Here is a 12,157-nt window from a genome sequence, read left to right on the forward strand (position 1 = left end):
GCTCTTGGGAACAAACCAATCCACTTTGGGAAAAGACAGCCAGCATCAAATGAAAAGATTTTGACTGCAAAATTCTACAAGGTGATGTGGAACACAGGCTTGTCTTCCTGAATAAGGACAAGATGGGAGAAAGTAGTTCTGTGAAGGCACCCATTGTCTCAGGTCTGACAGATATGGTGAAATAACGGGGCAGAAAAACAGTTTTCTGGGAAGTAAGGTAATCACAGAAGTGGGGTAGAAGAAGGTGTGTGTGTATGTGTGTGTGTGTGTGTGTGTGTGTGTGTGTGTGTGTGTGTGTGTGTTGGTGATAAGATCTTCTCTAATGCTAAGACCTGTACTAGATACCTTAGCATTTCTGAATAGAGAGTGTGGTCTGGGTAAGGAAGACTCTAGAGTATTATGTTTGGAGGGCTTATAGGGATATGTATTGCCAGGGATTGATCCCAGGGTCTGTGCATACTAGACAAGCACTCTACCACCCGGGAGCTGTTTTACTTGAGCATGAGCTGAAAAGATTTCTGCTAGCAGATAGAACATTCCACACAGCAAGAGTGGAGCAGACACTCCTGTCAAATGCACATAGAACGCTCTCCAGAACAGACCTTATTCGAACCTATGAGAAAAGCTCCAATAAGTCTAAAGGAGCCTAAGTCATAAAAAAATATGCTCTATGGCAATGATAGAGTAAATCTTTGAAATAAATAAAAACAAGAATTTGAAAAACTTTAAGTATATGGAAATAAAGCAATGCGGTCTTAAACAATCATTTGCATAAAAAGATTTCCACTCCTGCCCTAAACAGAAGTTTTCTAGTATTTGATAGAAAAGTCTCACATTCATATTTCTTTCAGAAGGAGCCAAGTAAATGTGCTATGGCTATACCTCATGAGTATTCATTTCCCTGTTTATATTTACAGAACTATTAATATTTAAAAGGACAAGGATGGCCTGGCAAGATGGCTCCACAAGTAAAGGAGTTTGCAGCCAAATCTGACACCCTGAGTTTCTCCCTCAGAGCTCACAAGGTATAAATAGAGGAGAGAGGCTGCAAATTGTCTTCTGACCATCACACCTGCACTATGGCATGAATGCCCTCTCCCCTAAATGATAAATGATTTTGACAAAAGACAAGGAGTTCAGCAATTGTGAGCATTTGGTGATTTTGCAAAAGACCTGGGTTTGGTTCTCTCCTTCCATGTGTGGTCTGGGAATCCTGGTTGTCAGGCTTGGTGGCAAATACTCCCTTACCTTCCAGGCCATCTCTCATTAGAATAGCAATTCTCTCAAAATGATTCGGGTGATCAACATTTTCTAGATGAAGATTTCCATTTTTGAGAGTTGACAGAATTTACTCTACTCACATGCTTCTTTATTTTAAAACACATTTCCCTTGGATAACGAGGCAGCCGAGACGAAAATCTTTGCAAGAAACGGAAATAAGGAAGCTGTATTATATTTCACTTCCACAATAAGGTGGCCCTTGGTACTAATTTATAAGCAACGCTAGATTTTTGGAATCCTTTCTGTAAATTCAATCCATTTCTACTTCACTTTTAAAAAATATACTAGCATCACTAAAGAGAGGGTATAAAGTTTCCAGAGGATATCGACTCATTTCATGACTTTCAGTTCCTAGAATTACTAATTTTTCCTAAGGGAAAGCAAGTACAAGCTGACCATAACCATAACAAACATGGCGGCCACGGCTTCACAGAGCAACCTACACCCGAAATGCTATTCACTGATCGCAGTAATACATCTGGATCTGACCCGTTTGTTTGGCGTCACTTCCGGTGCGCCGCAGCGGATAGGGATTAGCTCTTCCGATTGTAGCGGCGGACTTGTCAAGAGAGACCAGCCTCACAGGAGAATCTCGCTGATGGACACCGAAGGGATGCAAACGCTAGCGACATGGAGAGAGAATGTGAGAAGTCTGTAGTTGTCGCAGTTGTGACTGAGCCTCGGTTTACCCAGAGATACAGAGACTATCTCGAGAAGCAGAAACTCTTGGATAGACAGTACCATGTGGAAAAGTTGCGGGATGGCACGGTGGCGCTACCGGTGCTGGCAGAAACCCTGTCTGAACATCATCTGCAGGAGCTGAAGAATCGCGTGGCCCCCGGCAGCACCTGTAAGCTGACGCAGCTCCTGGATCCTCTTCCTTCTAAAAAGGCCCGGGTTTGTTCACCTGCCCAAAGACTGTGTCTTGAGGTGAGGCGTTGGGTAGAGGACCGCGGAGTGACGTGGTCCACTGAATTGGAGGCAGATTTGCCCCGGTCTTGGCAACGGCATGGTGACCTAATGCTGCTTAGTGAAGACTGTTTCCAAGCCACGCAGTGGAAAAGGCTGGAACCAGAACTCTGGGAGACTGTTGCCTCAGCCCTTGGAGTTCAGCGTTTGGCAAAACGAGGGCGGGTGCTACCTGATGGTACTCGAACTCCGACAGTGACTCTGCTGCTCGGTGACCATGGCTGGGTAGAGCATGTAGATAATGGCATCCGGTATAAGTTTGATGTGACACAGTGCATGTTCTCCTTCGGAAACATCACTGAGAAACTTCGAGTGGCCTCACTCTCCTGTGCTGGAGAAGTGCTGGTGGATCTCTATGCAGGGATTGGTTATTTTACATTGCCCTTCCTAGTTCATGCTGGCGCTGCTTTCGTCCATGCTTGTGAATGGAATCCTCATGCAGTAGTTGCTCTAAGAAAGAATTTGGAGATCAATGGAGTGGCAGACCGGTGCCAAATACATTTTGGGGACAACAGGAAACTGAAACTCTCAAACACTGCAGATAGGGTGAACCTGGGGCTCATTCCCAGTTCTGAAGAAGGCTGGCCCATTGCCTGCCAAGTGCTGCGGAAGGATGTTGGGGGTATTCTGCATATCCACCAAAATGTGGAATCTTTCTCGGGAAAGAATCCACAGCCACCTGGAAGCAGTAACATGGAAAAGGAGCATTGGCCTCATCCCCAGAAAATTACCACTGATAAACAGGGAAATAGAACTACTGGGAGTTGCATGGGGGAAATGTCATCAGCCAGCAAACCAGAGTGGCAAAGATGGGCAGAATCTGCAGAAAGTCAGATCGCCTCTCTTCTTCATCAAGTACATGGGAAACCATGGAGGACACGAATCCTACATGTCCACCCAGTGAAATCTTACGCCCCCCACGTGGATCACATAGTCCTAGATCTGGAATGCCGCCCCTGCCCTCTAGTTGGCTAGAAGGGTAGATTTAGTGACACAATAGAGCCAGATAATGGCACTTAGTGCATCAGCTAGGGCTGCATTCTCACCCTTCTGTTTTCTGGTGACTTTTAAAGGTGATTTATGGTCTGAAAATGAACTCCAGACTGATCCAAAGAATTTTGTCTTCTATTGATCACATTGAGAATGTATTAAAGTATCAGAGGAAAACACTATGACTCATTAAAATAAGATTCATCTGTACAGACATGAATTCTGCATTTTGCCTTAGTTTCAGTGAATATATGGTCTTAATATTCATTTGGTCTTGGATTTATTTGCATATAGAGTTTCCTTGAATTAGGTTGTGTGGCTTTTTTCTAATAAGTCAAACAGACATTACAGTGAAATACAGTATTGGTCCCATCATGAGAAATCAACTGGAAAGACAAGATCAACATAGGGAGACCAGTGTCCATTTCTACAGATGTTTTGTAGTTGTACAAGTACAAAGTGACAGTGGTTTGCACTAAGGTGGCAGCAGTGGGGACTTGGAAAATAATAGGTTGGAAAAAAATCAGTGTGACCAAATTCTGAACTCTAAATGTGATGGTGCTTTGTTACTGAGACTAAATTACAGAGGAAGGGGACAATAAACGGACAAAATTCAAATCCATAGCATTCCTCAGTGGAGCGTCTGTGTGGGTATGGGAGGGTATTAAATATTAGATCTTTTTTACTTTATGTTAAAGAGGGTTAAGAAATACTTGTCTGTCCCAGTGCAATATCTCATGCCTGTAATCTCAGCACTTGGAAGGCTGAAGGCAGGATGATTGCTGTAAGTTCAAGGACAACCTGAGTCATGGTACAGAGAGTGAGACCTCGTCTTAAAACCAAGAGTCACTTCTCGGAATTGTAGGGAATCTAAAGGTCTAGCCTTGGACTGTACAGTAGCTGTACCAAAGTCCTAAGATTTTTATAGACCTTAAACTTTAGATTTCTCTTCTCCTGGTGAGGAAGCTACAGGAAGACCTTGGCTTTTGTCATATGCTGTGAACAGGCAGATGGTGTCAGGTACAGCTGGTGGAATGCAGCTCACTAAGAGTTGTTCAATCCCTGAGTCCCACGAAGACCAGTTACGTGAAATTAAGACAGCTGGATAGGCAAGTCACCGTTCCCACAGTATTCCTTGTACCTGTGGTGGTCAGGTAAGCTAGTGTTGGCACAGACCCATAGCGGGCATTCCAAGGATGCTGTCGAGTTTTTACCCTGGAGATGTAGCATCAGGTATGTATGCTAAAATGGGATTACAGGACTTTTTATTGAGGAAATTTTTGATCAGCAACACTATACCTGAAAAGTCTTTTTCATTAAAAAAATAACACACACACACACATACACACACACACAGCTAATAGCTGAGGGTCACATAGAGCTCTGTTGTGATGTACTTGAAGCCCTGTGAGCTGGTCTGCTTGATGAAAGGAGACAGACAACAAACAGGGTGTCTTTCCTTCCTTGTCTTCTGTATACCTGGGCTTACATACATTGTGCATGCCTGCTATTCTTATTTGCAGCAGTAGCAATAAGGACTGTGTTGGTGCCTTTCCCATTAAGCACAAACGTTCAATCGGTACAGAAAATAACGGTCCATTAGGTTATTTAAAAAAAAAAAAAAAAAGTCCTCTCACCAAGGAGCAGAACTTGGTGGCAGAAATTACACAAGTCCTCAGTGCTGGAGTGGAGTAGCTGCCACACGATAACTTGCTGGACAGGTGCAAACCGGGGAAGAATAGGAACGCTATGTGGAACTGCTACTTGAATTGGTTGGGTGAGATTTTGCTGGGTGGGCAAGGAGGCACAGGTAGGCCCCAGAGTTTTGGTACCCAGAAGTGAGCCATTGTGATTTGCTTGTAACAGAACATGGTGATGTGCATGTTCACGATAAGACTGTTGTGAGCAGTGTCTTGTACACACAGCAAGCTCCCAAGGAAATGCTATCCTATGACCCCACTGCAGACACCTGCTTGTAACATTCCTTTTTCAGAGAGACCTGAATTGGCGTACTTCCTCCTCATTGGCCGGGTTCCTTTGAACTCCTGTGCCAACAGCTTGCTGTATTGGAACTAAACCAACCTGAGGCTTGAGTACAAGGGAAGTGAGACAGAGCACCACTTGGGAACTAAGGGATTGCCTTTTGTCATATGCTATTGCCAGGCAGTTGGTGTCAGGTGAAGCTGGTGGAATTCATTTCACTAAACATTGTTCAATCCCTGAGTCCCAGGTGGCCTGGGTTACATAACAAGACAGGAAGGGAAATAAAGACAGTCAGAAAGGCAAAGCACTGGTTTCCGGTTATCCGAGAACGAAGTGATCAAAGACAGGCTCGAAACCCCTGACTGGGAGTAAAGTTTTCTACAACAGTCAGGCAAGCTAGTGTCAGCACCGAGACAGAGCAGGCATTCCCAGGAGGCTGTTGAGTTTTTACTCTGGAGATGTACTATCCAGGTATGCCAAGATGAGATTACAGGACTTCTTAAGGAGATCCTTGATCAGCAACACTCGCCCTGAAAAGTGTTTCTAATCTTTGTCATTAAAAAAAAAAATCTGCAACTCCTAACCCCTGACCCTGGCTACCAGATCTGTTTATGCCTCAGTTGGGATTCTTTCTTATAGGCAGTAAATTCTTCTTGTATTCTGAATGGTGGACTAAATATCCATATGACATATTTGACAGACAGTAGCATACAATATAAGAGACACAATAAATAAGCAACCACACAGAAGTGTGGCAAGTAAGGGCAGATAATAAATCAATAAACAGCAGCTTAGCACTGCTCACACCTAAAATTGAGAACTTTGAAATCAAGTTTTTTTTCGTTTGCTGTTAATGCTGCCCCCTAGTGGAGAAGCCATGGAAATAAAAATCCATCACCAACTGTTATTGGAAGACCATTCACAGATAACACTGAGAACCAGCAATGTACTGGACAGTGCAATAAAACAGTGGACAACGCCAAACCCAGACTCCACAGATCTTATAGTGGAAGACCAAATAGTTACACAACCTCCACAGCTAACCTTGTGTGTCATCCACATTCTAGCAAGCCCTGGGAGGAAAGGATCTTGGTGCAATAGGAGCCTATGATTAAAGGCACACGCCTTTAATCCAGCACTTGGGAGGCAGGTGGATCTCTGTGAGTTTGAAGAAAGCCTGGACTACATAGTTGCAGGGCAACCAGGACTATGTAGAGAGACCCTGTCTCAAAAAACAAGTCCAACTCACTTAGAATATGTGATGATGGGGTCCAAGGAGCATAGGCATTGAGTGACAAAACTGGGACATCGTTCCATAATTGAGGATAAAGTACACAAGTGCATTGTGGAGGAGTCTGAGGGGCTAAAACAAGTTCAAGTGTATGGAGGGGAAAGAGTAAGGGCTGAAGGCCGAATAGGAATGTGGTGGAGTAAGTGTGGAGGCACAGGTTTAGGATATCAGCATTCAGGAGGAGGAGCAGGATGAGCAGTTGAAGACAAGCCTTGATTACATGCACAGTGCTAAGTGAGTCCCCATCTCAAGAGCATTTAAATAGATACTATTGGAGGATTTAAAATGAAAATGTAACATGGTTAATATAAATTTTATACATTCGTTAATATCCTAGGAATGCCCCCCCCTTTAAAGTCTCTGTAATCTAGAGTGGTCGCAATATGATCCTCTTAGCCTTCTGAGTTCTGGAATTGTAGGTGTGCACCAACATATGCCTGGCTCCCTCGTGTTTTAAAATGTGCTCTCAGGCCAGGAGATGCTTCCATGGTTAAAGCATTCGCCATGCAATTTTGAGTTCAGATCTCTAGAGTCCACAGAAAGTCAGGGGTAGCACACACCTGTAACCCCACTGCTCCTGGAAGATTTCTCTCTCTCTCTCTCACTCTCTCTCGCTCTTTTTCTCACTCCTGCTTTCACTCTCATACAGGCATGCACACCCCACACACACTCCCACAATGATCATGGTCCTATCTTCATCTGGCCACGTTTCCCACAGGTGGTAAGAAGGTACTATTAAAGGAACTAGCCCATACTAGCATATGATGAATTTTTGTGTTAATGTTATGCAAATACTGTTGACCTCATATATGATGAGGCCAACAGTTGGGATGCATTCCATCTTCCATTTTCTGGAAAAGTTTGAGTACAACTGTTTTTCTCCACACTCTTTTAACAGTCTACCCTGTGAACTAGTTGCCTTGGGATCCCAGCCTGGTCGACCTGGACTCTCTACCTCTGGGCCACAGCTGGACACTTTCTCCAGACAGCAGTAAATCGGAGTGATTTTCACTTGCCTGGATTGCTTTCCATGTTTCATGGATTACTGTTCTTCACTCTGACCAATGAATTAACCATTTATGTCTAGTTTTCTTAATACTATTTATATTTTAGTAACTTGCACATAAAATTTCGAGCTTTAATAATTACTTAGGAAATTCATTCCAATACATACATTTCCAAATGAGCCTATATGCCAAAGGAGACTGACAGACCTAGCCTATACACACCACCAGAAGCCATGACAGTATGTGTGGAGCTAAGTCCACAGGCTGCTGGACCAGAAGTTTGATTTTATGCTGGAGAGACATCAGTGCACAAGTCTAATCCTGTCATAGAGTTAAATTAACTCTCCTACCCTCTAATGGATAAAGACTGATGAGATCTGGATCGTCGGGAGTGTGCCACAGATGGTGTTGTGTCAACTGGCCTAGATAAACAATAAACGGCATGTCACATGTCAGAGGAGATAATCCCCAAAAGACAAGCAGCCTGTTATGTCAGTGAAAGATTTTTGCCTCAGAAGTTTGATTAAATGATACAGTATCTTCCTCATAGCCAAAACTAACTATAGCAGATTACTCAGTCATTTCACCAGAACTCTTCTACCACCAAAGTACACTGAGCTCTGTGGGTCTCCGTGGTAAGTTGTAACTTGGAAATCTTGGTTCTAATTCATAAACTGTCTGACAGGGAGTCTGACATTCTCGGTGGGATCCAGGGAATGGGAGGCCCTCTGGCTTGTCCAGGCTGCAGTGTGATTTAGCCCTGTTGTCTGGAACATTCAAGCCAGGAGATTCTGTGGTAAAGAGTATTTGTGATAAGAATCCGAAGTTCACAGCAAGCTCTAATGGGAGAATCATAAGTGAGTCACTGACCTACAGCAAGGTCAGGCCATCTCTGCAGGGGACAGCCATAGTGACAAGGAAACCAGTTCTATGCGTGCTAGTGGGGACTGTGCTAGTGGGCTATTGGTGACTATACAGCTTGCTTCCCATTAGGAACTGGGTTTTGTCAGACTCAAGTTAATCCACCTCATCCAGAATCGATGACAGGGATCATACAAGATAAATTCCAAAGTCAGAAGAAACAAGAGGCACAGGAAGACGTTCAGACTCCAGAGCCCTGTGTGTAAATCTTCCCAGCGTCCTTCCCTCAGCTCAAGTTACGGCCATTTGGGAGGGCCGTATCCACTCTCAACACCATTATATGGCGCTGTGTTCCATGTAGATAGACTGCTGCACTTTTGGGGATGGCAAGTAGATAGAGAATTCTCACAAGGATAGGTTGAATAATGGCTCGGAATAAGTTCATATTCTAATATCTGGAACCTACAATGTTATGATAAAATAATGTTGTCAAGATGGGGAAATTATCCTTGACAGCCACTACACTTAAGAAGGCAATGTAGTTATCTGAGTGAGAATGGCTCCCATTTGTGAAGGACGAGGAATTGTGGCCTTGTTGAAGAAGGGTGTGTGACTAGGCTTTGAAGTTTTAAAAGGCCAAGCCATTTCCAGTTAGCTCTCTCTAGCTGTGCTTGTAGAAAGATGTAAGCTCTCAGCTACTGCTCCAGTACCATGCCAGCCATGATGGTCATGGACTCATTATCTGGAAATGTAAGTCCCAACAAATCTTTTATAAGATGCCTTGGTCATGTTGTCTCTGTACAGTAATAGAAAAGGCACACAGCTTTCAGGGTAGAAAACAGCAGCGATAGAAAATTAACGCGTTCATCCCATCTCTCCTAGTAAGCCATGAGGGGAGCCTGTCACTCTCATTACAACTTTCTGGGTCTAGAGGTCATGATTCTAACATAGGAACTAGTTCATCAGAAAACATATAACAATAACAACAACAATAACAATAATAAACTCTTTAAACCTGAGAGTTTCTTGGGGGTCACTTCAGGTCCCTTGTGCCAAGAGAGCAACAGGCGAGGAGCAGTAACGTCCTAGCAGAGGGAACTAATTCCATCAGGAAGAAGCAGGTCTACTGGCATTCTATGAGGGTATGTTGTATACCTAGCACATGCATTAGCATTAGAACCAGGCTTTCCTACCCAACGCCAGGAATAAAAACCAGCTTCCAGAGTGGCAGGAGTATCTTCTCCATGGAAACACACAAAAATGCTCTCCAAACATGTGAGCTTTTTATGAAGTCTGAAGATTCCTGGTCTTGTAATAATCGAACAAAGCATTTTTTAAAGTTAGATTATAATAAACGGAGAAGTATTTTAACTCACTCGGCTCCCCTCACCTGTAATACGATGTTAAAAGGTAGTAGAAAGCCTGGGGATGTTCCTAAGTAGAGAAACTGCCCCTAAAACAAGGCTTCTTAAACTTTTCCCTTGTTATATCCATTTATTTAATTCGATAGTTTTTATTTATATTTCAAATGTTATCCCTTTGTCCACCCTCCTCCCCCTTTTTCTCTGAGGGTGTTCCCCCTCCCCAAACACCCACCCCTTCCTGCTTCCTCGCCCTGACATTCCCCTACACTGGAGGGTCCAGCCTTGGCAGGACCAAGGGGTTCTCCTCCTATTGGTGCCCATCAAGGCCATCCTCTGCTACATATGCAGCTGGAGCCACTGGGCCCTCTGTGTGTACACTTTGGATGGTGGTTTAGTCCCTGGGAGCTCTGGTTGGTTGGTTGGTATTGTTGTTCTTATGGGGTTGCAAGCCCCTTCAGCTCCTTCAATCTTTTCTCTAACTCCTCCAATGGGGACCCCGTTCTCAGTTCAATGGTTGGCTGCTAGCATTCGCCTCTGTATTTGTCATGCTCTGGCGGAGTCTCTCAGGAGACAGCTATATCAGGCTCCTGTCAGCATGCACTTCTTTTTTTTTTTTTTTGGTTCTTTTTTTCGGAGCTGGGGACCGAACCCAGGGCCTTGCGCTTCCTAGGCAAGCGCTCTACCACTCAGCTAAATCCCCAACCCCAGCATGCACTTCGTGGCATCAGCAATATTGTCTGGCTTGGGTGGCTGTATGTATATGGGCTGGATCCCCAGGTGGGACAGGCTCTGAATGCTCATTCCTCCAATCTCTGCTCCACACTTTGTCTCCATATTTCCTCCTATGAATATTTTTGTTTCCCCTTTTAAGAAGGACTGAAGCATCCAACTTTGGTCATCCTTCTTCTTCAGCTTCATGTGGTCTGTGGATTTTATCTTGGGTACTTTGAGCTTTTGGGCTAATATCCACTCATCAGTGAGTGTAAGCAATGTGTGGTTTTTGTGATTGGGTTACCTCACTCAGGATGATATTTTCTAGTTCCATCCATTGGACAATGAATTTCATGAAGTCATTGTTTTTGATAGCTGAGTAATATTCCATTGTGTAAATGTACCGCATATTCTGTATCCATTCCTCTATTGAAGGGCATCTGGGTTCTTTCCAGCTTCTGCTATTATAAATAAGGCTGCTATGAATAGTGGACCATATGTCCTTGTTATATGTTGGAGCATCTTTTGTGTATATGCCCAGGAGTGGTGTAGCTGGATGTTCAGGTAGTACTATATCCAATTTTCTGGGGAACCCCCAGACCGATTTCCAGAGTGGTTGTACCAGCTTGCAATCCCACCAACAATGGAGGAGTGTTCCTCTTTCCCCACATCCTCACAAGCATCTGTTTCACCTGAGTTTTTTATCTTAGCCACTCTGACTGGTGTTAGGTGGAATTTCAGGGTTCTTTTGATTTGCATTTCCCTGATGACTAAGGATGTTGAACATTTCTTTAGGAACTTCTCAGCCATTTGATAGTCCTCAGCTGATAATTTGTTGTTTAGCTCTGTACCCCATTTTTAATAGGGTTATTTGTCTCCCTGCTGTCTAACTTCTTGAGTTCTTTGTATATATTGGATATCAGTCCTCTATCAGATGTAGGATTGATAAAGATCTTTTCCCAATCTGTTGGTTGCCATTTTGTTTTAATGACAGTGTCCTTTGCCTTACAGAAGCTTTGCAATTTTATGAGGTCCCATTAGTCTATTCTTGATCTTAGAGCAGAAGTCATTGGTGTTCTGTTCAGGAAATTTTCCCCAGTGCCCATGTGTTCAAGGCTCTTCCCCGCTTTTCCTTCTATTAGTTTGAGTGTATCTGGTTTTATGTGGAGGTCCTTGATCCACTTGGACTTGAGCTTTGTACAGGGTGATAAGCATGGATCGATTTGCATTCTTCTACATGTTGACCTCCAGTTGAACCAGCACCATTTGTTGAAAACGCTATCTTTCTTCCATTGGATGGTTTTAGCTCCTTTGTCAAAGATCAAGTGACCATAGGTGTGGGGGTTCATTTCTGTGTCTTCAATGGAATCATTGATCTACCTGTCTGTCTCTGTACCAATACAATACAGTTTTTATCACTATTGCTCTGTAATACAGCTTGAGGTCAGGGATAGTGATTCCCCCAGAATTTCTTTCATTGTTAAGGATAGTTTTCACTGTCCTGTTTTTTTGTTTTTGTTTTTGTTTTTTGTTATTCCAAATGAATTTGCAAATTGCTCTTTCCAACTCTATGAAGAATTGAGTTGGAATTTTGATGGAGATTGCACTGAATCTGAAGATTGCTTTTGGCAAAATAGCCATTTTTACTATAGTAATCCTGCCAATTCATGAGCATGGGAGGTCTTTCCATCTTCTGAGAT

General features: G+C 43.5%; 1 protein-coding gene across 1 annotated transcript; it reads left to right on the forward strand.

Annotated features, from left to right (window-relative positions):
- The first annotated feature begins 1,805 nt into the window (after positions 1-1,805).
- Trmt12 (tRNA methyltransferase 12 homolog) lies at positions 1,806-3,862 on the forward strand. The gene has a single exon (XM_032915802.1). The coding sequence runs from the start codon at positions 1,912-1,914 to the stop codon at positions 3,223-3,225; it is 1,314 nt and encodes a 437-aa protein (XP_032771693.1). The 5' UTR covers positions 1,806-1,911; the 3' UTR covers positions 3,226-3,862.
- Positions 3,863-12,157: the final 8,295 nt, after the last annotated feature.

Source organism: Rattus rattus, chromosome 1, assembly GCF_011064425.1.
Source record: "Rattus rattus isolate New Zealand chromosome 1, Rrattus_CSIRO_v1, whole genome shotgun sequence".
Lineage (NCBI taxonomy): Eukaryota > Metazoa > Chordata > Mammalia > Rodentia > Muridae > Rattus > Rattus rattus.

Excerpts from the sequence above, each read along its gene's own strand:
- Trmt12 (XM_032915802.1), top strand. The coding sequence starts at position 1,912 with ATGGAGAGAGAATGTGAGAAGTCTGTAGTTGTCGCAGTTGTGACTGAG.